We start from the raw sequence: 27,774 nt of genomic DNA, 5'->3' as shown, positions 1-27,774 counted from the left end.
CTCTTTTAATGCACCCCATGATCCTGTTTGCCTTGGCAGCTGCTGCCTGGCACTGGCTGCTCCAGGTAAGTTTATCATTAACTAGGATCCCCAAGTCCTTCTCCCTGTCAGATTTACCCAGTGGTTTCCCATTCAGTGTGTAATGGTGATATTGATTCCTTCTTCCCATGTGTATAACCTTACATTTATCATTTATGATAATGTTTACTCCTCTGTGTGTGATTTTGACTTCTAATTCCTCATCTTTAGTCCTGTTAAAATAAAAAAAACCTTGTATAAACCTCCCATGCTGGCACGGATCCAGCAGTGTCAGCACTTGCATTTTGGGGGCTCAGGTTATTATGTCAAACGAGCCCTGTGTCCAATTGGCGCTGGTTTCACTGTTCTCACCTTCAGACAAAAATCGAACAATAAGAGGAAGTCAAAGAGAAGTCGCAGCCCTGGCTTCCAATTGATGTTCAATACGTCTCAGGGCAGGGACAGTGAAGCTCGGGCTGATTGGGCACAGGGCTCGTGCTATGTAGCAACCTAATAGAGCCCCAGGAACATGATTGCTGATACCGCTGGAACAGCACTAACATGGAAGGTGAATATGATTTTTTTGATATTTTAGCAAGGCCAAACATGATAACAACCCATTTAAGAAAATACCTTTTCAGTTTAAAATATTTCCCACATTAAGAACATGAAGAAAGCTTCTCCCCAGAGTGAATTCTCTGGCATTTAAGCAAATCTGATTTCTGGTTAAAACATTTCCCACATTCGGAACAGGAAAAAGGCTTCTCCCCTGTGTGGGTTCTCTGGTGGTAATCAAGATGAGCTTTCTGGTTAAAACATTTCCCACATTCTGAACAGGAAAAAGGCTTCTCCCCTGTGTGAGTTCTCTGGTGCTTACGCAAATCTGATTTCTGGTTAAAACATTTCCCACATTCGGAACAGGAAAAAGGCTTCTCCCCTGTGTGAATTCTCTGGTGGCAATCAAGATGACCTTTCAGGTTAAAACATTTCCCACAATCTGAACAGGAAAAAGGCTTCTCCCCTGTGTGGGTTCTCTGGTGGTAATCAAGATGACCTTTCAGGTTAAAACATTTCCCACATTCGGAACAGGAAAAAGGCATCTCCCCTGTGTGAATTCTCTGATGCTTACGCAAATCTGATTTCTGGTTAAAACATTTCCCACATTCGGAACAGGAAAAAGGCTTCTCCCCTGTGTGAATTCTCTGGTGCTTACGCAAATCTGATTTCTGGTTAAAACATTTCCCACATTCGGAACAGGAAAAAGGCTTCTCCCCTGTGTGAGTTCTGTGGTGTATAATAAAACCTGATTTCTGGTTAAAACATTTCCCACATTCGGAACAGGAAAAAGGCATCTCCCCTGTGTGAATTCTCTGGTGCTTATGCAAATCTGATTTCTGGTTAAAACATTTCCCACATTCTAAACAGGAAAAAGGCTTCTCCCCTGTGTGAGTCCTGTGGTGTATAACAAAACCTGATTTCTGGTTAAAACATTTCCCACATTCGGAACAGGAAAAAGGCATCTCCCCTGTGTGAATTCTCTGGTGCTTACGCAAATCTGATTTCTGGTTAAAACATTTCCCACATTCGGAACAGGAAAAAGGCTTCTGCCCTGTGTGGGTTCTCTGGTGCTTACGCAAATCTGATTTATGGCTATAACATTTACCACATTCTGAACAGGAAAAAGGCTTCTCCCCTGTGTGAGTTCTGTGGTGTATAACAAAATCTGATTTCTGGTTAAAACATTTCCCACACTTGGAACAAGTAAATCTGTTCTCAGCTGTGTGAATTGTTTGATGTTTAAGAAAAGTCTTTTCAAGGGGAAAGCCATTTCCATATTCTGAAGGTGAAAATGGCTTCTTTGATTTAGGAGCAGTTCCTTCTTTAATGCTTATTTTAGTAATTTGATTTTCCTTAGTAGTCGGTAATGAATCAGAAGACAGGACCTGTTTCAAAGGATCAGATGACAGACAGATGCTGTGAAGGGATGATGGTATATCTGGAGTAATTGCATTCACTTCAATTGCATCGTGTGGGATCTCAAGATTATCTGATTTAAAAATTGAAGAAGATGTCAGCTGTCCCTCTGATCTCTTGGTACAGTCATCTGCAAAAAATAAAACCAATTATTTTTCAGTTAAATATCCTCAAACTTAATATTTTTGAATATTTGTATTTAAACTGTCAATAAAAATGGCAAGTTATGTAAAAACAATCGTAGTTACATACCGATAACTGTATTTCTCTGATCCCATGACTACACCACGGAGAGAGAGGGATCCGCCCTCAGTGACAGGAAGCCTACAGGTAAAAAAGGCGGTACCTTTCTCTCACATCATTTGGTTTACAAAGCATTAAACAGAACTTCAGCTGAACTTAAATGGTTAAGCCAAACAAATATTTTAATTCAGACTTAGAGGCACCGCGTGACTAAACATTAATAAATAATCCTAGTGTGCGCACCCACACGTGAAGGGAGGGAATGTACGGGTGCCATCATAGGATCAGAGAAATACCGTTATCGGTAAGTAACTAAGATTTTCTCTTTCCCCCAATGACGGTACCACGGAGAGAATTTCATAGAATGTACATTGGGGGGGGTGTGGGGGGGGAACCACGGCCTCCAGAACCCTTGTGCAAAAGGTGAGGTCTGAAGAAGAGGTCAGATCTAGTCGGTAATGATTAAAGAGAGTAGAGGGAGAAGACCAAGTAGCTGCTCTACATATCTGCTCAATTGAGGCTCCGGCTCTCTCTGCCCATGAGGTCGCCACCGATCTGGTCGAATAAGCTCTAACCCCCTCTGGAATGGCTTCATTACACAAGGAATACAAAAGGATGATAGTGTCTCATATCCATCTCGCCAGTGTGGCCTTTGATGCTTTATGTCCTTTATTTGGACCCTAAAAGCAAACAAAAAGAGACCTATCCCCCCCTACAGTCCCTCCTGGCTGACAGATAATGGATCAGGCACTTCTTAACAACTAATGTGTGTGAAACCCCAAAGCTCTACTATGTAGTTGAATACATCCTGGTTTAGTTCCCACTCCCCCTGCCGCAGCTGTGTTCGACTTAAAAAAATCTGCATGTCTTTATTGTCTCTGTTTTGAATTGTTCAGTCACTAGATATTTGTTTAGTTTTTTCAAATTTATTATTGTCCTGTAAGTTCCATCCAGTTTTATCTGAAAAAATAGAGGGGAGTAAAATCCCATGCCTTTCTCCCAGTCTGGGAATTCTTGCAGGACTTTTTTTGCTAATAGATACTGCATTTCTTTTTGGAGTCATAGTTGCTCGGCTTCTACCTTCCTTTGAGGGGTTATGACAAAGTGACGGGATGCGATAGTATGGAACTTCAGCTTTAGACCTGTTCTTATTATATTTAAGATCCCTGATATTTTTTCCCAGGCTGGAACAAAGTAGGCCAATCTCCCTCCCACCTGGGGCCCACCTTCATTGGGGTGGTTTTTTGTTTTCGGGTTTGTTGAACATGAACCCTTTCCCTCAAAATCTTTTATCCTCCCATCCCTCCTTTTGACCATTAGGGGGCTTTCTACGTATGAATCTCCTACTCCGAAAGGGCCGTCTATAGAACTGGTTGGGAAACCCCAGGAAAGCTTTTTTCTTATCCCCTGCTTTATCAAGAATGTCGTCTAGGGTTGGCCCAAATAAGAGTTCTCCTTCGCAGGGAATGGAGCATAGTTTGGTTTTTGTTTGTAGGTCAGGCCAGCATTTGAGCCATAAAGCCCTTCTCGCCGTGTTTGAAATGGAAGCGACCCTTGCCGCTAACCTAACTGAGTCTATAGAGGCGTCTGATAGGAACCCAGCTGCTCCTTTCATTATTGAGACCGAGTCCAAAACTGATTCTCTCTGGGATTTATCTTTTAGTTGTGACAAAGTGGTCTAACCACACCATTAGGGTTCTGGCGGTGCATGTGGCAGCTATGATTGGTTTTAATCCCCTCCCCAGCAGTCTCCCAAGCGCCTTTCAAGAATATTTCAGCCTTTTTGTCCAGGGGGTCTTTCAGGGTCCCCATGTCCTCAAAAGGCAAGGCAAATTTTTTGGAGCCTTATCCCCAGAAAGAACAAACTGGGTCGTCAAAGGGGTATTTTCTCTTTGGGGTCAGGAGGACTTTGTCTGATCTTTTCCATTCCTTTTTTATTAGGGATTGTATTTTCTCATTTAATAAGAACGCTCTTCATTTCCTCTGCTCTAGTCCGCTAAACATAAAGTCCTGCGCCGTTCTTTTGGGCCGGGACTCTACCAGCCCCATTGTTGTTCTAACAGCTTTTACTAAGGCATCAGTTTCTTCAATAGGGAAGTAATTGCAACCCCCCCACCGAGGACGAAGAAGATGAGGGTGAAGAGAGTGAGCTACTGCAACAGTCGCTATCTTCCTCACTGGTAGTCGATTCCGGGGATCTATGTCTGGATTTGCGCTTCTTTTTGAACTTTTAATACCTTTAATCGCATCTTCCACCTGGTTTTTGATCAGTTCTTTTAAGTCAGATGCGAATGTCGGGGACTCTTCACATATGGTATGTTCTATACATGTAGTACAGAGCATTTTCACCCACGTAGTGGGCAGCTCTATAGAGCAGATTGCGCATACTCCGTGCTTGGATTTTGCTGCACATTTCTTTCCCTAAGAAGACACAACAAACCCTATTTAGAAGATGAACTTTCATGAAGGTGACGACACAACTCGAACCGCTGATGGCCTTTCGGATCCACCGAGGCCTCTGCTGCGCTGGGATCCCGAACTGCGACGCTGAGAAGAGACATCTCCTTGTTTCTGTCACCGCTGCAGGTGGTGGCGCTGTTGCTGCCGGTGCTTATTTGGAGGGACTGCAGGGTTTGCTCTACCGGTTGCTCCTGGTCACTCATAGTGAAACCAAGCACCGGATGCGCACTCTGGATTTCCCAGAGATGCCCTGCGGCCAACGCATGCGCCTCACTTCTGCAGCGTGTGGCCTCCAGGAGGGAGCGTCAGAAGCAGCCGCCGATGCCCCAACTAGTAGCGGCGCTTCCCTGCAGGCAGCCGCCACCTCCATCCTCCTCTCCTGGGCCACAGGTGGACCAGCGATGTAACACCAGGTGACCGCCGCCACCTACTAACGGCTGTAGGAATCCACAGGGAGAGGCAGACGGGATCCTGCTTCACTGCCTCTCCCCCTCGCACACGGCCCTCCGACCCTGGAACCGTGGCACTTCGGGGAGAGAAGAAGACCATCATGCCTGAGGCAGGGCTCCCCGCTGCCTAGATCGGTCAGATGGAGCCCCCGGCATCCCACGACAACTAGTCAATAAGGTATGCTGTACGTTCCCCATCAGGGACAGGAAACTGAACTGATGTGGGAGAGAGGTACCGTCTTTTCCACCTGTAGGTTTCCTGTCCCTGAGGGCGGATCCCTCTCTCTTCATGGTGCCATCATGGGGGAAAGAGAAATTTGAATTATTCACCAAGAAAATGACAGTTCTCAGTCTAATAGAAAACCTCATAGGATGAACCAGTAGAGCGTGGTGTTCAACTGTTTATTCATTCATTCTGCCTCCCAAATATGGAATAAAAAATAAATAAATAAATACCACCAATAAAAAGTTCTACTCATCTTACAAAAACAAGTCCCCACTCAGGTCCATCATCTGTCAAAGGAAAAACAGAGGTTTCTACATTGTTAGTGGCTCAAAGGCTCTTGAAAACAACATGGCTTCCATAAACCAATCCAGCAAAATACGCTCTCCCAAAGTCAAATTTCCCCCTCGCTTCTGAGTCTTACAGTGTGCTCAAACCACATTTAGAATCAATGTATTTGGCATTTACAGTCAAGAAACGGGGTGCTCACTGTTGAATGGGTGCTCTGGAGTAAAAAGTCAATAGATCAAAATGGTAGAAATTTATCTAACGTTTTGTTGTGCTGAAACAAGAAAATCCACAATTTTGGATAATAGACCCATATGAATACAGATGTGTTTAAATCATCAACATTTCGGCGCAAAAAAAGCAGAAAGAAGCAGGAGGCGAAACGTACGTCGGGGTGAGGAGACACCATAAGCACAAGGTAACATACCCTTTCACTACATTGTATGATATTTGGCTTCCACACTGGTCTACTCTAGCGGGTTGTTTCGAGTTGCATACCTTCATCAGCATTTTTTGCCTATGTAAACAGAGGCCATTGTGCCGATTAGGATTACCTTTTTATAGGTTAGTAATGTATTGTTTGGGCTGCATATGCTGACTACATTATACAGTATGACTACGTGATGAATAACTGCCTTTTTGAGGACATTACCGTTTGGAATTGTGTCCAGATTGATTTGTTTCTCAGTGGAGTTATTTGCTAATATTTACTATATATCACATTGTATGTATAGGTATAGATATCTGTGTATGGTGGTGTCCCCTACGGTATTGTTTGCTTTTTCATCATGTTATTTTTAATATTTATTAATAAACATTGGTTTTAATAATGATTTGGGATCTCTTCTTCTCTCACATAATTATGTGGGATTAGTTGGTAGGTACAAAATGAGGGAAGGACAACCTCTTGTAACCTATGAAATTTTGAGGCTATCTTTGGAAGATAAAGAGGATCAGGTCTCACAATAACTATCTTCCCTAAACTGCATGTACGGAGGCTGTCTGGACAAAGCTTGTATATCACTAATCCTTCTTGCGGAGGTAAGCGCAACTAAGAGAGCTGTTTTCAGGGATAGAATTTTAATCGGGGCATCATCAATAGGCTCAAATAGAGCTTGCGTTAAAGCTGAGAGAACAAGATTTAGGTCCCATGGAACTACTTTTTGTTTAATGATAGGTCTAGATCTCGTAACTGCCTTGAAGAATCTGACTATCCAATGATTGCTGGCCAAATATCTATTGTATAGTGCACCTAGAGCCGATACTTGAACCCTAAAGGTACCTTCACACATAACGATATTGTTAACGATATCGTTGCTATTTGTGACGTAGCAACGATATCGTTAATGAAATCGTTATGTGTGACAGCGACCAACGATCAGGCCCCTGCTGGGAGATCGTTGGTCGCTGAATAAAGTCCAGAACTTTATTTCGTCGCTGGACTCCCTGCTGACATCGCTGGATCGGCGTGTGTGACACCGATCCAGCGATGTCTTCACTGGTAACCAGGGTAAACATCGGGTAACTAAGCGCGGGGCCGCGCTTAGTAACCCGATGTTTACCCTGGTTACCATGCTAAAAGTAAAAAAAACCAAACACTAGATACTTACCTACAGCTGTCTGTCCTCCAGCGCTGCGCTCTGCACTCCTCCTGTACTGGCTGTGAGCCGGAAAGCATAGCGGTGACGTCACCGCTCTGCTTTCCGGCTCCCAGACAGTACAGGAGGAGAGCAGAGAAGCAGAGCGCAGCGCTGGAGGACAGACGGCTGTAGGTAAGTATGTACTGTTTGGTTTTTTTTACTTTTAGCATGGTAACCAGGGTAAACATCGGGTTACTAAGCGCGGCCCTGCGCTTAGTTACCCGATGTTTACCCTGGTTACCGGCATCGTTGGTCGCTGGAGAGCGGTCTGTGTGACAGCTCTCCAGCGACCAAACAGCGACGCTGCAGCGATTCGGATCGTTGTCGGTATCGCTGCAGCGTCGCTAAATGTGAAGGGGCCTTAAGCGTACTTGTGGCTAGGCCCATATCTAATCCATTTTGCAGGAATTCTAAAATTTGGTTAATACAGGGTTCCTGATCAATCCGCGTTTCTGAAACTGATAAGAATTTTCTCTAAATCCTCAGGTAAATGTTTGTTGTAGAGATTTTCCTACTTTTGACTAATGTATTTACCAGGTCCCGCAAAAAACCCCTCCCCCTTAGTAACGACCTTTCAAATTCCACGCCGCTAGATGTAAATTGGCCACTCGTGGATGGAGGATTGGGCCCTGGGAGAGATTTGATATTTCTGGAAGAATCCATGGCTGAGAAATGGACCTTCTGGGCCAGAACGGGGCTATCAGGATTATTCGGACTCCGTCTTCCCATATTTTCCTCACAACTATTGGGATTAAGTTCAGAGGGGGAAACGCAGAGGCGAGATTGAAGTGCCATGGGATTAGAAGAGCATCTACTGCATACGGATTGTCTCTGGGGTTTAAGGAGCAGAATCAATGTAGCTTTCTGTTTCCTCGGTTGGAAAAGAGATCTATGTCTGGACAACCCCACAATTATATGATCTGATTGAAGATGGATGAGTCTAGTGTCCAATCTCCCTGTCTGACTTGGTTGTGGCTTAGATACCCAACTACTTTCCATATGTGCCTCCCCCCATCCCCTGGGGCTAGCATCTGTAGTTATTATCCGAGTTATATGATTTGTCCAGGGAACCCCCCTACGTAAATTTGGTACGTGTGTCCACCAATGTAGTATTTGAATAGATTCAACGGACAATGAAAATTTACTGATAAGATGAGCTTTCAGGCGAAGGGAATTTTGTAAAAGTTCCCACTGTAGTGTTCTGGTATGATATTGAGCCCAGAGAACCGCCGGAATACATGATGTGAGTGAACCCAATAGTGACATCACCCCTCTTACAGAGACTGATGGATTATTAATCATTCTGGTCGCTAGTCGCTGGATACCATCCACTTTTGAATCCGGCAGACGACACTCCTGCCGACTGGAGTCTATGGTAAGACCCAGAAACTCCTGAACTTTTAAAGGTTATAGACGAGATTTTTTGAAATTAACAATCCATCCCAATTTGTGTAACACAGATTCTCCAATTGGTTTTTGCAATGTGACTCTGAATGTCCCACAATCAATAAGTCATCTAGGTAGGGAACTATTAATATGTCCTGTTCTTGAAGGTGTGCCATAACTTCTACCATGACTTTAGTAAAAACCCGGGGTGCAACCGTGACTCTGAAGGGTAGTGCACGATATTGTAAGTGCTGTCCTGAGCAGTTTAGTGAAACTGCCACCCTAAGAAACTGTTGGTGATCTACGTGTATCGGGACGTGATAATAGATCTAGGACAACCATAAAGCAATTGTTAAAGAGAAGTTTTATTGCAGTCTTTACAGATTCCATTTTAAAAGATGGGACCAGCAAAAATTTATTCAGGCCTTTCAAATTAATGATGGTACGAAAAGATCCGTCAGGTTTTTTGACAAGAAAGAGAGGGGAGTAGAACCCTTTACCTCTTTCTACCGCGGGCACTTTGATCAGAACCCCTTTTTTGTGAAGTTCCTGAACTTCCGACTCTAGTGCCATTTGTTCTGCAGAAGAACGGATGGGTGTTAAAGTAAATGTATCATGAGGAATCCTTTGGAACTCAAACTTTAGGCCAGTTTCAATAACACTGAGAATCCATGGACTGTTGGAAGTTTGTAACCAGGCAGGATAGAAGGCTGAAAGCCTACCCCCTACCTGGTCCGGCAGTCATTGAGGTTTTTTATAATCCCGAGAGGTATTAAACATATATCCTCTACCTTTCCTTCTATTATTATCATATCTGGGTCTCTTTCTCTATTCGACCTTCTGCGGCTAAACCATCCTTTATTTTAATCCCGTCAATAAGAGGGTCTTCCGAGGTAAGGGAACCGTTTCTTATTATCGCCCGCCTTTTCTAATAGTTCATCAAGAACTGGTCCAAATAAATGTGCCCCTTCACATGGAATGCTACACAGTTTTGATCTGGCTTGCAAATCTCCTGGCCAACATTTAATCCATAGAGCTCTACGGGCTGAGTTACAAAGGGATGAAGATCTGGCAGCTAATTTAACAGAATCTGCTGACGCATCTGACAGAAAAGCTGCTGCCTCCTGAATTATAGGTAGGGAGGATAGGATCTCATTCCTGGGAGCCTTATTCTTGAGTTGATCCTCTAAGCGGTCAAGCCACACCATCAATGACCGTGCCTTGCAAGTGGCTGCAATTGCTGGTCTTAGGGATCCTGCTGATGTTTCCCAAGGCCCTTTCAGGAAAACGTCAGCTTTCCTATCTAGTGGATCTTTTAGATTTCCTAGATCTTCAAATGGAAGAGAGGTCCTTTTACACGCCTTGGCCACTGCTGCGTCTAGTTTTGGAGCCTTGTCCCATGAGGATGAAGCTTCTTCCTCGAATGGATATCTCCTCTTAAATGCCAGTGGAAGTGAACCTTTCCTTTCGGGTTTTTCCCACTCCTTTGTAATCAATGTATTTATCTTATCCACCACCGGAAAAGACCTTCGGGATTTTCGATCTAGGCCTTTAAACATAATGTCCTGCATGGAGCATTCTGTCTGGGTCTCCTCAATCCCCATTGTGTTTACTGCTTTAACAAGATGGTTTACTCTGTCTAGCGGCAAGCAGGAGTGACCGGACTCGGTCTCTATAGATGAAGAGGATGACTGAAAGGAATCAGAGCTCAGGTCACCCGAGTCCGACCCCAAATCCGAAATTGGGGACCTAATATGTTTGCTTCTCCTGACATCCGTTTTCTTGGACATGGATTTAATAGAACCTTTAACTTCCTGTCTAACCATATCCCTTAGAGTGGAAGTAAGGTCAGGGGCTTCTTCCTCAATTAAGCGTTGCATGCAGGGTTTACATAGCTTTCTGTCATGGCCTTCTGGGAGTGGTTCCCCACATTCGGCGCACTCCCTATGTTAGGGGAAAAAATGTTCCGCCAAAGCCTAACAAGGAGAGAGGGAATATAAGGAGTAACAGGAAATCACTAAGTGAACTTTCACACAGATCATTTACCCAAACGTGCAGTGATTGGTACCGTAATCAGTGTGGGGGGGTCCGTCCTAGCTGGCGATGTTTTACGGCTTGAGGACTTGCTCTGCCTTGATTTTTGGATATCCTTGCCTCCACCAGCGAGACTACTGCCACTAGATCGCCGCTGGGATATAATTCGAGGCTCCTCACTGGGCTGAATCTGCTGCTGCTGCTTGTCAGGCAGTGGTGCTCCCTGCTCCAGCGACTCCATCATTACAATGAATCAGAAGCACTCAGCAGTCGTCAGACTCCTTATTAAATACCTCCAAGGTACCGAACCCTGATGGGGGTCAGCAGGCTCCAGGTGATCTGCTCGGTACCATAATTAAATGTTGGAGTGCCTCTCCCAGGGCCGCGCCCCGGACCGACCGTAAACAGACCTCCGCCCCCCCGAAGGCCCATCCGCAAACTTACCCCCCACCGCATAATCGCCGGGTACCAGGATCCGGCGAGGATGAGATAGGGACGTCATCGGTTGGTGTGGTCCCACTGCGCATGCCCCGCTGCGTCATCAGGCCGTGCCACCAGCCGGACACGCCCCTTCCGGTCGCGACAGCAGTGAGCGTGCCGACGCGCGGTCGAGGAAGCCAGCGCCGCCCGGCCGACTCACACATCACCACCAGGCCGCGGACAGACCCCGGGAGGACCCCCGGGCACGGCCACGGCAGAAGACACCATATACTCACCTGGTACCTGACGGCGACGGATCACTTAAGAGGCAAGCATTTAGATAAAAGCTGCCCCTCTCTGCTGATACCGACACCAGCAGTTCCCCTGCCGTGTGGTGCTTCCGGCGTCCTGGACAGACCGAGGTAAGGGACCCCCGCTACCTGAATCGGCCCGCCAGGACTGGGTTATCTTCGTTTCGTCGACCTTCCTCATAAGGCATGTCTGAAGAGGTTCCCCTGTCAGGGACAGGTAACCAACTGATGTGGGAGAGAGGTGCTGCCCTTTTATGTTAGTAGGTTTCCTGTCCCTGAAGGACGGATCCCCTCTCTCTCGTGGTGCTGTCATGGCGACTGAATAAATGGTGATCACATGATTGTGATATGGCCAGACTACACCACCGATAAAGCAGCCATAGCTGGTGACTGAGAAGAATCGTGACTTCTCTGCATTTAGTGGTTACTACTCACCTGGGTAGTCATATGTAGGAGTCTCCTCTTTACAACGCTCATCACCCCTCACATATGTCTCTGTAGTATTAATATGGGTCAGATCTTCACCCTGAAACAAATATTGTAAAAGTCACAGACAGATGGAGAAGTCACATCTATGATCAGCTCTAATCCTACCATCTCCACCGTTCTCATTACACAAATATAAAACATAATACTGGTGGATAAAACAAGACAGAGCACAAGACCTTCACAGCCATGTACACATCATAGGGGAGATGTCACTCATAACACCTTCTCTCCATCTACCTGATGATCCTGAGCAACATTGGGATCTTCTTGTTTACAGTCCTGTGGAAGAAGAGGACGGGGACATCTCTCTGGTGTTGTCCTCTTACCGGATAGATCTGAAGGAAACACATACAGGGACTAAATTCATTCTTTACATACAGATAATTATAGGTCGTGTGTATTTAGTCCTATTACCTGGTGATGTGACGGGCTGGGGAACCTCGGTCATGATGTCCTTGTACTGACCTTTTTGTCCTTCTAAATACTCCCACTCCTCCATGGAGAAATAGATGGAGACATCCTGACACCTTATAGGAACCTGACACATACAATGATACAGTCATGCCCCGAAGCCTTCATATTGTTACTGTATAATGTTCCAGCAGTGTCACCTCTCCAGTCAGCAGCTCAATCATCTTGTAGGCGAGTTCTAGGATCTTCTGGTCATTGATGTTCTCATGTATCAGGGGGTGAGATGGAGGCCCTGTGATTGGGCTCAGGGTTCTTACCCATTCCTCAGACACAGGGTCCTGACAGCACTCAATAGAGGTCTTCTTCACTACTGTGTAATCCTGGTAATGGAGAGACACATTAATAAATCTCACTACAGACATTTCCAGAGTCCTCACCCCTCCAGTTCTGTCCATCTGTTATTCCCATAGATAAGAATGATGTAATGTGACATCATTGGAATCTCTCACCTCTCCAGTAAGCCGGTAGAGGATCTCTAGGGTGAGGTGTAATATCCTCTCAGCCATTTTGTCTCTGTCCATATTCATCTTTGATGTGCAATTCAGAAAAATTATCTTATATACACAAGATCATCACAGAGGATCCGATATTGTAGAGACCTGAATGAGAAGATGAGCCGATGTAACATCATAAAAATCCTGTGTAATACAATTACTAGAGATAATAAGGGAAACATAAGAAGAAATTATTTTACAGTATTTAGTTTTCTTCTTTACATCTACTAATAAAACTAAATAAAATATTTTAGGCCACAGACAACAGGCAGTTTCTTCCTCGGAGTCGGCAGCTGAATAAGTTTCTCATAGACTCATCTTCCAGAATGCTAATTCTCGTCTCATTTACCGACATTGGAATCGGCCATTAGCAATACTGCAGGAGATATTCATTACAAGTTACAGGAGAAATAACTACTTCATGATGAGGACGACATCTTCATCTTCTACTATGGCTCTAAAAACATTTGGCCAGAGTCCGTCACTGACCCCATCACCACCGGCCGTCTATATGAATGTTTCCCGTCTTCCCCGCTCTGTAATCTTCTACCATGTTTGATCTCAGGTCATATTCACACACAGAAGTTTGAGGCTTTTATAAAAGACTAGATGGTGGCCTGATTCTAATGCATCGGGTATTCTAGAATACGTACGTACGTACGTACATATAGCAGCCACGCAGTATATAACACAGCCCACGCAGTATATAACACAGCCCACGCAGTATATAGCAGTGTGCGCACCATATCCATGTTAAAAAAAATAATTAAAATAAAAAAATAGTTATATACTCACCCTCCGGCGTCCAGTGAAGCGATGCATAGGCAGCATCCATAGTAAAAAGTTGGACACACAGGGTTAATAGCAGCGTTAACGGAGGGCGTTACCCGCGGCATAACGCGGTCCATTAACGCTGCCATTAACCCTGTGTGAGCGCTGAATGGAGGGGAGTATGGAGCGGGCGCCGGGCACTGACTGGCCGGACTGTGCCTGGCGGCTGCGACCAATCAGCGACGTGGGATTTCCCTTACAGACAGACAGACGGAAGTACCCCTTAGACAATCTACTATATAATTGTCTAAGGGTCACTTCCGTCTGTCCTTCTGTCACGGATATTCATTCGCTGATTGGTCTCGCCAGCGGCCTGTCATGGCTGCCGCGACCAATGAGTGACGGGCACAGTCCGGAAGAAAATGGCTGCTCCTTACTCCCCGCAGTCAGTGCCTGTCGCCCGCATACTCCCCTCCGGTTACCTCTAACACAGGGTTAATGCCGGCGGTAACGGACTGCGTTATGCCGCGGGTAACGCACTCCGTTACCGCCGCTATTAACCCTGTGTGTCCCCAACTTTTTACTATTGACGCTGCCTATGCGGCATCAATAGTAAAAAATGTAATGTTAAAAATAAAAAAACCTGCTATACTCACCCTCCGTAGTCGCTCGCGCCACGCGCCATCTTCCGTTGCAGGTTCCGGTGGCAAAGATGGTATGGGAGAAGGACCTGCCATGACGTCACGGTCATGTGACCGCGATGTCATCACAGGCCCTGCGCGAGAAGCACCTGCCATGACGTCACGGTCATGTGACCGCAACGTCATCACAGGCCCTGCGCGAGAAGTACCACAGGCCCTGCGCGCCTGCGCTAGAAAGACCTGCCATGAAGTCACGGTCATGTGACTGCGACGTCATCACAGGTCCTGCGCTCTTACCAACCCTGGGACTGGAAGCTGCCATGGACTACAAGGGGCCCTTGGAAAGGTGAGTATATGTTTATTTTTTAAACTGTGACAAACCTGGCTGGGCAATATACTACGTAGCTGGGCAATATACTACGTGGCTCTGTGCTGTATACTACATCACTGGGCAATACACTACGTGGCTCTGTGCTGTATACTACATCACTGGGCAATACACTACGTGGGCTGGGCAATACACTACGTGGGCTGGGCAATACACTACGTGGGCTGGGCAATACACTACGTGGGCTGGGCAATACACTGCGTGGGCTGGGCAATACACTGCGTGGGCTGGGCAATATACTGCGTGGCTGGGCAATATACTACGTGGCTGGGCAATATACTGCGTGGCTGGGAAATATACTACGTGGACATGCATATTCTAGAATACCCGATGCGTTAGAATTGGGCTACCATCTAGTTATATATATGTGTAAATCAAGTTTATTAAATGAAGTCACTTTTACAAAAACCATTGGAGTAAGATAATAGCAAATTGATACAACTTGAAATGACATTTGGATTATTAACACTGTAACCAAAAGAAAATGCAATAAACATTACCCTATAATCCCATACTATGACTCCGTTGTCTTCTTATGGAAAAAGGGTTATTCTAGTAGCACTTTAAAGAGAACCATAAATCAGTGTGTTAATTCTAGAGTGGGTACCCAAGGACACCCACCCCTCAACCATGTATTAGGTTGTTACCAATGGCGATGAAATATGTTTATAGTCATAGTCATAGTGTGGATCTATATCTCCGGAACCCAGATTAACAGCCAGGCTCAGATATATTGACGGAGTAGGTTATCCAAATTAATTCCTAATCATAGCCATAACACCTTTATAACCAATACAACAATTAACAGACAAAGAGAAGAAAGGGGGAGAGACAGAGAGAAAAGAAGAGACAAGAGGGGGTCCGGTCTCCGCTGTCCCATCCAACTCAACCTGGAGTCAATATTAATTCACAACCCAAGGGGTCATGTCCGAAAAAATTAATGATTTGAGTCAGAGACTCCACTGAGCCATACGGTCAGACCTGCGGTCTCCCTAAACATTATCCAAGGGGCCCATATGTTTAGGACCTTGTCCAAAGTCCCGGTGTCCTGACCAACCATTCTAAAGAGGTGGTTCAGTTCTGCCACAAGCTCGGATCTTGAGGGGGTATTCGTCTGCTTCCAGTAGCGAGGTATTAAATTACGTGCAGCTGTCAAGAAATGTCTAAGGAGGCCTTTCTTAAATTTAGCTATGGAAAGCTCACAAATAGATAGCAGGGCCACCTCTATTGTGGGTCGGGCTTTGTGCATAGATAGCTTATTGTGAAGGTCAAAAACATCCTCCCAGAAATCTTTAGGCTATGTGCACACTTTGCAGATTCCACTGCGGATTTTTCCGCAGTGGAATTCCAAAATCCGCAGTGAAAACCCGTTGCGGTTTTTAATGCGGATTTATCGCGGTTTTTACTGCGGTTTCTTCTGCAGATTTTCATCTGCAGTTTCCTATTGGAGCAGGTGAAAATCTGCAGAAAAGAAGTGACATGCTGCGGAATGTAAACCGCAGCGTTTCCACGCGGTTTTTTTCCGCAGCATGTGCACTGCGTTTTTTGTTTCCCATAGGTTTATATTGTACTGTAAACTCATGGGAAACTGCTGCAGATCTGCAGCGGTCAAATCCGCTGCGGATCCGCAGCAAAATCCGCAAAGTGTGAATATAGCCTTAATGGATGGGCAAGACCACCAGATGTGTGTGTACGATCCCTTCTCCTTCCAACATCTCCAGCACGTGTCTGGGGTATTTGGAAACATAGAATGGATGTTGTCTGGGCATCTATACCACCGAGCCAAAAGTCTATAACCTCTCTCTTGATAGTCCGCACATAGTGAGGATCTAAGTGTATAGAGAAGACTCTTATTCCTGTCATCTGGTATTAACGATTTATTCAAGTCGATTTCCCATTTCTGAAAGAAAGCAGGAGGATCTAAAGTAGATATCTGGGGTCCCTGGAACATTTTATACAAGAGTGATACTGTGTGCGATGGAGGGTCCCCACCCAGACACGCTGACTCGAAAGAAGTAAGCGGTCGGAATAGGTCGACCTGTTTGGATACCCTGAGAACATAGCTTTTGATTTGTTCATAAAGTAGCCATACCCCAGGTGGGATTTCTGATCCCTCGAAGAGGGAGTGCAAAGGTTTTACCGATGAAGGGGTTTATCCAGGCCCGCAGGGAAATCCGGATTGTCAGAGATCGGGGTCAAGGGATCTGGTATAGATGACATATTAAGCTTTAGATTATTGCGTTTGACAAAAAGGATCAGGTTTCTAGTAAGAAAGGGAAGGCTCCCCCCAGTGAACCCCTGCACCCCCCCCCCCATGCCAGATGTTAACTCTGGGATTGACCACTGATATAGTTGTCTCTAAGTCCACCCACATGGTTTTTTTTTAAGTTTAGTATGATAATAAATCTAGTAAGCAGGTTCCGATGGAGGCATGGTTATAGAGCAAGAAGTCAGGCAGACTCAGGCCTCCCTCTTGTTTAGGTGTGCTTAATAGTTGGTATGATAGGCGAGGGCGCTTGCCCGACCAAATATCTTGTAATTGCTGATTTGAGTCTGGAGAAGAAGGAAGCAGGCAGAACAATAGGGATGGTCTGAAAGAAATAGAGAAGATGTGGCAATAGATCCATTTTTATTGTATTGATCCTACCAAGCCAGGACAAGTGCAATTTATTCCATCTCTCCAGATCAAGCTCAGCTTTACAGAGGGCCATTTTATGGTTAGTTTCGTACAGCTGTGACGTCTTGGCAGTCAGAGCTATACCCAAGTATCTGAGGGAATTAGGGCGCCATTTAAAAGGGAAGGATCATAATTGAGAGACTAATGCAGGGGATAAAGAGATATTTAGCATTTCCGATTTGTGGGAGTTAATTTTAAAATTGCTCAATTGGCCAAAGCGATGCAGCTCCAATAAAACATTGGGTATAGTGATTAAAGGCGAGGTGATATACATGAGTACATCATCAGCAAATAGAGCCAACTTGTGTTCTTCTGAAGAGATCTGCACCCCTTTAATTGATATATTATTGCGAATTGCATTGGCCAAGTGTTCCATGGTTAGTATATACAACAGGGGTGATAGAGGGCACCCCTGTCTTGTACCGTTTCGAATGTGGAGAGGGTCCGATAGGGAGCCATTAACTTTGATTTGTGCAGATGGGGACTCGTAGAGAGCCATAATGCTTCTCAGCATTTTCCGCTTTAATCCAATACCCTCTAGTGTTTGATACATAAAATCCCAGCCCACCCTATCGAAAGCCTTTTCGGCATCAATTGATAGTAAACACATAGGGTCCCCTGTCCTGTTTGCTCTGTCTATCAACTAAATGAATCTAATAGTGTTGTCCCTAGCCTCTCTTCCCGGGACGAATCCTACCTGATCTTGATTAATCAAATGAGGCAAAAGACCACTTAATCTTTTAGCGATCATTTTTGCATAGATTTTGACATCTATATTAATGAGTGAAATGGGACGATAACTGTTACACAGGGTGGGATCCTTATCTGATTTTGGAATAATTGTTATATGGGCGGCTAAAGCCTGTGGGGGAAACGACCCCACCGAGGCGACAAAATTACATGCGGCCAGAAATGGAGGGCCCAAAAGGTCCGAAAATTGCTTATAAAACCCCGCTGAATAACCGTCAGGGCCAGACTTTTACCTGACTTCAGGTCTCCAATTACTGAGGTGACCTCCTCTAATGAGAAGTCTTCCTCCAGACCCACCAGGCACTCCTCCGAGACCGCGGGCAACCTATTTGATTGAATGTAAGATTTGATTTTATCATGGAGCAAGTGAGTCGGGATATCCCTAAAGTGACCTTTTATATTATATAGGGAGTTATTGTAGTCATGAAAGCTGGATAATATATCCCGTGTACTATGTGCTACCTTACCCTTAGCGGTTTTTATGAATGGGATGAAAGTCTGCGGACCTCTTGGGCGTAGGGCCCTTGCTAAGAACTTGCTGCTCTTGTTTCCTAAGTGATAGAAACAGCTCCTAATTTTCTCTCTAAGACACCGGGACTTCTGGTCCAGGATTGTGAGTAATTTTTGTCTGGCCGTGGATAAATCTGACAGGGTAACTGGGGAAAGGTCTTGTTTATGTTGTGACTCAAGTTTAGAGATTTTAGAAGAGAGATCAGCTATTTCTGCTATGCGGATCCTCTTGAGGCGGGCACCGTGTGATATAAGGACACCCCTCAAAACACTCTTCAGAGCCTCCCATTTTATCGCAGGAGACGTGGAGTCCAATGCATGATCCGCCACAAAACCTTCTATAGATCGTTTCACCTCTGAGGCACATAACGGATCTCGCAATAAGTTCTCATTTAGGCGCCAAGAGAATCCAGGCCTCACTGAGGTGTCCAATTTTATTGAAAAATAAATAGGTGCGTGGTCGGACCTCAACATCGACCCCCACCTCCGCCCCCACCCCCGAATCCAGCAGGGAGTGGGATACAAAAAAATAAATCGATTCTGCTGTAGATGGAATGTGCCTGTGAATAGAAGCTATAGTCTCTTGTATCTGGATGGAGAGCCCTCCACACATCAACCAGACGTAGATCACTCACCTGCTTTCTTATCTTTTTGATAGTAGACAGAGGATAAGAGGACTTACCCGATAACACGTCAATTGAGGGGTTCATTGGAAGATTGAGGTCACCTCCCAAGACAATCGGCGAGTCGCCTGCAAAATTCTCCAGGAGCTTTTTGCACGAGTAGCTGAATTTCTGCTGGTCCTGGTTAGGAAAATAGACATTTGCCAAAGTGAGCTCACGAGATCCCCAAATCAGTTTTAAGAAAATAAATCTCCCCTCTGGACCAATCATCGAGTCAAGGACTTCCGGGAGGAAGGACTTGTGAAAGCCTATAGATACTCCCTTGGACTTAGCATGGGGGTTCGTACTATGAAACCATTTCGGAAAGTAAAGGGATGTAGAGTCAGGAGTCACCCCAGTCTTAAAGTCAGTCTCCTGAAGTAATAAAATTGAGACACGTTGCTTATGGCTGGAGTGTAGAATCTGTTTTCTTTTTTCTGGAACGTTGAGCCCCTTAACATTATATGAACAAAATTTGATCTCAGCCATAGTTAAGGTATTTTTTAAGGAATTGGTAATATGGGCGCGGAAACCGGGTCCCCTGGGCACTCATAAGTGAATCCAGAGTTGGGAATAGGCTGGGGGGTTGAGAGTTGAGCAACAGAGAGGAGGAAGAAGGAATAGACAAACAGATAGAGAGAAAGAAAGAAGAGTTCAATGTGAGGTGTATGCACACCTACAGGAAGAAGTCGTGACGTGGTGGTGTGTCCCATGTCCACCAAGCACGTCTATTTGAGCGAGGAAAAGCCGATGGTCAGAACCGTTCTCCACCCGCCACCCCCACGGCCCTGACACCCCAAAAACAGGTAATAAACAGTTTTAGGTCAACAAAAAGGAAAAAAGGCATAACGCCCAACATCTAGTTCCTCTTAATCCAAGTTTTAAGCTCTAACTACTTAATGTTAACCGTTTGGAGGAAAGTTAGACATTTATAGCCTCACATGTAAGAAACCGGAGTGTCTACATAGATGACAACCAATGGTACAATTAAGCACGGGCAAACCAAGTACACATCGGACCAAAAGTCCGGATGTCCTGTTGGAACACAAATATGTCGGACAAAAAACTTCGAATAAGATGAGGAACATGGGTGTCCCCTCAGGTTTGATAGGGAGCTGAACCATTCTTTTTAGGTTGCTTGGAGTGAGGAGATTTCAGCCATCTGGGTGGGATATCTGGAAGCTGGAGGGGCCTTGGCCAGTCAGGAAGCTCAGTCAGCGGTAGTTCAAAAGTTACCAGGATGATGGCCAGGTCTCCCAAATTGCGAAAAATTGCTGATTTCCCGCCTTTAAAAGCTATCAGTTGAAACGGAAATCCCCATTTGTAAAGAATGTCTTTTTCTTTAAGGAGAGATAAAAGTGGACGCAGAGCTCTTCTTAAGGTACCGTCTCACAGTGGCACTTTGGTCGCTACGACAGCACGATCCGTGACGCTCCAGCATCGCTCCAATATCGCTCCAGCGTCGTAGACTGCGGTCACACTTCGCAATGCACGACGATGGAGCGATAACTTCACGACGTATTTGCGATGTAGAAGCTGTTGGTTACTATGCGCACATCGTATACAATATCGTGCACACCTTTGTTACACCATGTGATCATGCCGCCACAGCGGGACACTAGACGACGACAGAAAGTTTCAAACGATCTGCTACGACGTACGATTCTCAGCGGGGTCCCTGATCGCAGGAGCGTGTCAGACACAGCGAGATCGTAAGTATATCGCTGGAACGTCACGAATCGTGCCGTCGTAGCGATCAAAATGCCATTGTGTGACGGTACCCTTAGTTGTAGAGTCCGCCTAGACAAATCTGATAATATTAAGATCTGTGCTCCACAAAAGGTAATGGAGCCTTTCTGTCTAGCAGCTAACATGATGGTTTCTTTGACTTTGTAATAGTGTATTTTGCATATGACGTCTCTGGGTCTTGAGTCTGATTGCGGTTTGGGTCCAAGGGACCTATGGATCCGGTCAAATTCTATGGAACTTGCACCTTTGTCGTTTAAGATCTCAAGGAACAATTTTTGAACTGTACTGTCCAGCTCAGTTGGGCTGATAGACTCAGGGAGGACAAGTATTCTAATGTTATTGCGTCTGCTGCGGTTCTCTAAGTCCTCTAACCCTGTAGCCATGTCCTCCAATCTCATAGTATAATTTACTAGAACCTCTCTGTGGGTTTGAAGTTCTTGTAAGATAATTTCCTGAGATTTCTCAGCATCTTCCACTCTAGATGTAAATTCTGATTTTAAGACCTACAGTTCCTTCTTATAAGAGTTTTCAATTCTACAGGCAAATGTCTCCAAGTCATTTTTGGTGGGAAGAGTTCTGATAAATTTACTGAGGTCCTGGATTGTCAGATCATCTGGGAATTCAGAGTTATCGTCCCCCTCATATGTAGCTCTATCAGGGGAGCTGTGAGAGGCTAGGGAGTCCTGTGAAGAGGAACAATCCCCAGGGATATTGGAAGAGGACTGGGATCTGGTATTCCTCTGCTGATTTTTTGTGGTTATGAAGCGATCCATGTCTTCTGAGTGAGCTAAAGGATCTAGAGGTTGTCCAACACGTTTTTTGGTTCTGCCCATAGATATCAGCAGGTTATGGCTGGTCACATCTGGCCACGGGGGGGCACACGGAGCCAGGGCAGCTACATCATGCAGCCTGAACCCCCATCAGCATACTCCCCTCCTCCAGTATGACCTCCACCTTATATGAAGAGATGGCCTAGGGATCTTCAATTGCCCAGCAAATCTCGTGCTGCAGCGTTGTACCAAGGGGTGCGCTGGGCCTCAGGCTTTGCCTTTGCCTCCCAGCAAGATGGCGGCTTTTGGCACCAAAGGAGGGACCAGGGAGAGGGAGAACGTGTATGGCGACTCCAAAGACGTGCTGGTGCCGTAACTGGTCGCCCCACCTCGAGTAGTGGACTAACAGGTGAGTGGCCACTGAGGGAATGATGCGGGGCCCCACCGCAGGTGAACGGAGCCGCGGGCCGCCTGCCCTGCAGTGCAGTGCTCCAGAGTTAAAATGGCCGCCGCGTCTTCTGAGGGCTACTTTCCTCCCGCGCCACCAGCTCCCTCACTCACCGGGTCTTTTCGGAACTGCGCCGCGATCCCGGGCGTGCTCCTTCGCGCTGGCACTCTCATGGCAGCTCCTCTGCCACCGGAACAGCGCACCTCCACCTCCGGTCTCGAGCCGACAAGCGGTGATGGCGGCTCGCAGTGGGAGCGTTCCGGCTCCCGTCGGTATCGGGCACCGGCAGGTATGTCCTGGATGTGTGTGGGATACTGTGGGCCTCTTAGTCCGGGGTCCGCGGGGTGAAAAGGCAGATTTCCACCCTTTATTCTGTGAGGGACCGAGGAGCTCGTCCCAGGCACGTCTGCCCGGCTCCTGGTCCAGGCCACGCCCCATCTAGTTATATATATAGATGGTTTGTAAGAACAAGACAGGAGTTATCTAATGCTAATGTCTCCATGTACAGGTTTTTTTTTCTGGATAGGTTATTTTTTAGCATTTTTGCTTTGGATTCCATATAACATATATACTTGAGTATAAGCTGAGGCACCTACTTTTGACACAAAAAACTGGGTAAGTTTATTGACTCGAGTATAAGCCAGGTATACATTGTCCCCTCATCCCGATCCTGGTATGCATGGCTCCTTATCCCTATGCATGACTTTTTAATAAAAAGAAAAAAAAAAAAAAAGAGCAAACACATCCCTCTCACCTACCTGCGCACACTGCATCGTTCTGGCCACCGGAGCACTTCCAGTACTGAGCGATCACGTGGCCCTGCTCATTTGGTAATGAATATGCGCCTACACCTATGGGAGTGGAAAGGCGTGCATATTCATGACCTTAATGAGCTGTCCCACATGATCACTTGCAGAAAGAGCTCCAGGTGTAGGCGGCCAGAACGAGATGAAGTGCCAGCACCAAGGGCATGCCGGTAGGAGAGTACGATGTATGGCTGGAAGCCGGCGGCTGCGGCTGGCACTGTGAGCTATTACAGCAGCGGCACAGGCTTTAGCCACAGCCACCGGCTCCTGCCTCTGTGACCCGATGACCGCCACTCCCCCTCCGGCTTTCTGGGACCATGATTCTTGTATAAGCTGAGGGGACGTTTTCAGCACAAAAAAAAATGTGCTGAAAAACTCGGCTTATACACGAGTACATAAGGTATTACATGAAAGAAACAAGAGATAAAATAAAATTGAGTATGGATGTACTGGGGAACCAAGAAGGTGGCACTGTAAGGCATCAAGAATGGGGATAAGAGAGGATTTATTACCTAGTGGTTTGGGTGGTAGCAGATTGTGTGGGGCTTCTTGTACTATCATATTGAGCGGAGGATATCGATACTGTGGGAACATTATACAGTGTGGAGGCCAATAAAGGGGCCACGTACTATAAGATTAATACATGTTTCATTGGTTCCCGTCTTTCATAGTTGGGTCATTTGTATCTATCAGCGGAAAAGGAACAAAACCATTGTGATTCATATAGGGAGACAACACAAACCCCCCTAAATATAACATTTTATAACAACCCCACAATCTGTGACTCTTCAGGGTAAATCGCTCTCTCCCCATTGGATTAGAGCTGATACTATGAAGCTAAAGTGACTAAACAAACTTTCTGTCACCTCCATAAAGGGGCACTTCTCAGTGTTTGTCAGAACTGAGGATTATTAGAGGTGATAGTTTCCCCCCCAATTAGAAGGGACACCTGTGGATAATGGGGCCTTTACCTGCTGCACTCCACATATAGAATAATTGGGCCTCCACCCAGAGCCGCACTCCACACAGAGAATAATGGAGCCTCCAGCACCGACCTCCACACAGAGAATAATGGAGCCTCTAGCACCAACCCCCATCCGCAAAACCGCACTTCACATAAAGAATAATGGGGCCTCCAGCACCTACCTCCACCCGCAGAGCCGCACTCCACATAGAGAATAATGGAGCCTCCAGCACCGACCTCCACCCGAATTCCACATAGCGAATAATGGAGCCTCCAGCACCGACCTCCACCCGCAGAGCCGCACTCCACATAGAGAATAATGGAGCCTTGCCTTTTTTTCCTGGAAGAGCTGAGCATGTCCCATGAACTGGGACGTATGGAAAACTGCACTAGCCTGGGTGCCTGCCATGCTTTGAACATGTGAGTGTTAGCTTTTCTCCTTTATTCCCTTTATGTTATAATTACCGTGTACATATTTGCAATTGTCTCATTTGTAACATCTTTATAAAATATTTTTGATAAAGCACTGCCTAATTTTTATGGGATATAGTATTTAATATTAGTTCATTCTCCATGCTCTAAACGTACCCTAAGTCTTCTGAAGGGAATTACGCTACTGTGTTGGGTTAGCTTCGGACTCGTTTAATCGAAGCTGGTGGCAGCATACATTCTGTACTGGGTAGTTGAGTGGCGTTGTAGCGACTGCGGGGTTGATAATTATTGATCCTGCCTAAGTGGGAGTAGTTTATCGCGTCGCTGCAGTGTGCCCAATAGCCAGTACATAGCAGGCAGCCTGTCTGGCGACTAATTACCCAGGGTGCAGTACCTAATCTGACCTGAGAGTAAGGGGGGCGCCAGAGAGCTGCAAGTGTTAAGTGGAACTGTAAGCGGGATATACATAAATCCCTGTAGTTCGTAGTATATTGAAAAGCAGTGGGATACCTAAAATAAGCCCCTGCTGTAAACTAAGAGGTCAATAGCCTTGTGTGTGTTGTTTCATCACATTGTGGAGTGGAGGGATAACTAAGATAAGCCCCCCTGCACATGTGATAGCCGTCTGTTGGCCCAAAGTCACCCCGACCCGTGACGTAGGGGTGACGGTCACGGTGTGAATCGTGACAAATTGGTGGCAGCGGTCAAGGGAATCCTGACAAATTGGTGAAGCTGCTCCTCCTATACATAAAACAACTCGGCACAGACGGCAACAACCATGGCACACGCTGCAAACACGTTTCCTGCAGCGGTGCTCCAGGTGCGCAGAACGTCTGTGGAGAAAATCTAATCTACCCGAAGATTTCATCCATTATAAGTTCATGCTAAAGACATACAATTCTGCCCTTCACCTCTCCAAACAAACCTATTTCAACACCCTCATCACCTCGCTGTCCAATAACCCTAAGCGTCTCTTTGACACGTTCCAGTCCCTACTCAACCCAAGAGAGCAGGCCCCAACCACGGATCTCCGTGCTGACGATCTGGCCAATTACTTCAAAGAAAAAATTGACCACATTCGACAGGAAATCATCTCCCAATCTCTTCATACCATGCACTGTCCTCCCTCCCCCACTGCATCTAGTTCACTCTCTGACTTTGAACCAGTTACACAAGAAGAAGTAAGCAGGCTCCTTGCATCTTCTCGCCCGACCACTTGCACCAGTGACCCCATTCCGTCACATCTCCTCCAGTCCCTTTCCCCGGCTGTCACCTCTCACCTAACAAAAATATTCAACCTTTCCCTCACTTCCGGTATTTTTCCCTCCTCATTTAAGCATGCCATCATACATCCATTAATTAAAAAACCATCCCTCGACCAAAACTGTGCCGCTAATTATAGACCTGTCTCTAATCTTCCCTTCATCTCTAAACTCCTCGAACACCTGGTCCACTCCCGTCTTACCCGCTATCTCTCAGATAACTCTCTTCTCGACCCTCTTCAATCTGGCTTCCGCTCTTTACACTCTACTGAAACTGCCCTCACTAAAGTCTCTAATGACCTACTAACAGCTAAATCTAATGGTCACTACTCCATGCTAATTCTCTTGGATCTCTCTGCAGCATTCAATACTGTGGATCATCAGCTCCTCCTCACTATGCTCCGCTCCTTCGGCCTCAAGGACACCGTTCTCTCTTGGTTCTCCTCCTATTTCTCTGACCGATCCTTCACTGTATGTTTTGCTGGTTCCTCCTTCTCTCACCTTCCCCTTAATGTTGGGGTTCCTCAAGGATCAGTCCTAGGCCCCCTCCTCTGCTCGTTGTATACTGCCCCTATTGGACAATCAGTAGATTTGGTTTCCAGTACCATCTCTATGCTGATGACACCGAATTATATACTTCTGCTCCTGATATCTCGCCTGCCTTATTAGAAAACACCAGTGATTGTCTTACCGCTGTCTCTAACATCATGTCCTCCCTCTATCTGAAACTAAACCTGTCAAAAACTGAACTCCTCGTGTTCTCTCCCTCTTCTAACCTACCTTTGCCTGACATTGCCATCTCCGTGTGCGGTTCCACCATTACTCCAAAGCAACATGCCTGCTGCCTTGGGGTCATCCTTGATTCTGACCTTTCATTCACCCCCCACATCCGATCACTGGCTCGCTCTTCTTATCTGCATCTCAAAAACATTTCTAGAATTCGCCCTTTTCTTACTTTCGACTCTGCAAAAACTCTTACTGTTTCACTTATTCATTCTCGTCTGGACTATTGTAACTCTCTACTAATCGGCCTTCCTCTTACCAAACTCTCCCCGCTCCAATCTGTCCTGAATGCTGCTGCCAGGATCATATTCGTCACCAACCGTTACACCGATGCCTCTACCTTGTGCCAGTCATTACACTGGTTACCCATCCACTCCAGAATCCAGTACAAAACTACTACCCTCATCCACAAAGCTCTCCATGGCTCAGCACCACCCTACATCTCCTCTCTGGTCTCAGTCTACCACCCTACCCGTGCCCTCCGCTCCGCTAATGACCTCAGGTTAGCATCCTCAATAATCAGAACCTCCCACTCCCGTCTCCAAGACTTTACATGTGCTGCGCCGATTCTTTGGAATGCACTACCTAGGTTAATATGATTAATCCCCAAACCCCACAGTTTTAAGCGTGCCCTAAAAACTCATTTGTTCAGACTGGCCTACCGCCTCAATGCAGTAACGTAACGATCCCTGTGTGGCCTATTTTAAAAAAAAAAGAAAAAAAAAAAACAACAACAAAAAAAACACAACATAATAAGGTTCCTCGCATTATGTTCTCATTCACTTTATGCAGTTATTAGCCCTCTGTGTCTGTACTGCTACATACTTAGGCAGGTAACTGGTTCATGCAGCTTTACATGAACACCCGAGCCTTACACTATGGCTGGTCCGAATAACTAAAGCAATTGTTACCATCCACCTCTCGTGTCTCCCCTTTTCCTCATAGTTTGTGAGCTTGCGAGCAGGGCCCTCACTCCTCCTGGTATCTGTTTTGAACTGTATTTCTGTTATGCTGTAATGTCTATTGTCTGTGCAAGTCCCCTCTATAATTTGTAAAGCGCTGCGGAATATGTTGGCGCTATATAAATAAAAATTATTATTATTATTATTAGCCTCCAGCACCGACCTCCACCCGCATTCCACATAGAGAATAATGGAGCCTCCAGCACCTACCTACACCCGGAGAGCTGCACTCCACATAGAGAATAATGGAGCCTCCAGCACCGACCTTCACCCGCAGAGCAGCACTCCACTTACATGAC

General features: G+C 45.9%; 1 protein-coding gene across 2 annotated transcripts; it reads right to left on the bottom strand.

Annotated features, from left to right (window-relative positions):
- Nucleotides 1-27,774, bottom strand: LOC138663558 (oocyte zinc finger protein XlCOF6-like). Of its 2 annotated transcripts, none has more exons than XM_069749804.1 (7): nt 27,686-27,774; nt 12,856-13,005; nt 12,547-12,726; nt 12,350-12,473; nt 12,173-12,270; nt 11,882-11,972; nt 1-2,122 (listed from the first exon to the last, which is right to left on the bottom strand). In XM_069749804.1, the coding sequence occupies exons 2-7, from the start codon at nt 12,931-12,933 to the stop codon at nt 678-680; spliced, it is 2,016 nt and encodes a 671-aa protein (XP_069605905.1). In that variant the 5' UTR covers nt 12,934-13,005; nt 27,686-27,774; the 3' UTR covers nt 1-677. The 2 variants fall into 2 exon arrangements, with proteins under 2 accessions (XP_069605905.1, XP_069605904.1); XM_069749803.1 differs by lacking the exon at nt 27,686-27,774 and adding an exon at nt 19,320-19,973.

Source organism: Ranitomeya imitator, chromosome 2 (assembly GCF_032444005.1).
Source record: "Ranitomeya imitator isolate aRanImi1 chromosome 2, aRanImi1.pri, whole genome shotgun sequence".
Classification (NCBI taxonomy): domain Eukaryota; kingdom Metazoa; phylum Chordata; class Amphibia; order Anura; family Dendrobatidae; genus Ranitomeya; species Ranitomeya imitator.
Note: the sequence above shows the minus strand (reverse complement) of the source record. Positions and strands in the feature narration are given on the sequence as shown.

Bases quoted from the DNA above. Each gene is read 5' to 3' on its own strand.
- LOC138663558 (XM_069749804.1), bottom strand. From the start codon at position 12,933: ATGAATATGGACAGAGACAAAATGGCTGAGAGGATATTACACCTCACC. The intron at 12,727-12,855 runs GTGAGAGATTCC...CTCCATTACCAG, and splicing joins TCTACCGGCTTACTGGAGAG to GATTACACAGTAGTGAAGAA. The intron at 11,973-12,172 runs GTAGATGGAGAG...TATTTGTTTCAG, and splicing joins ATGTTGCTCAGGATCATCAG to GGTGAAGATCTGACCCATAT.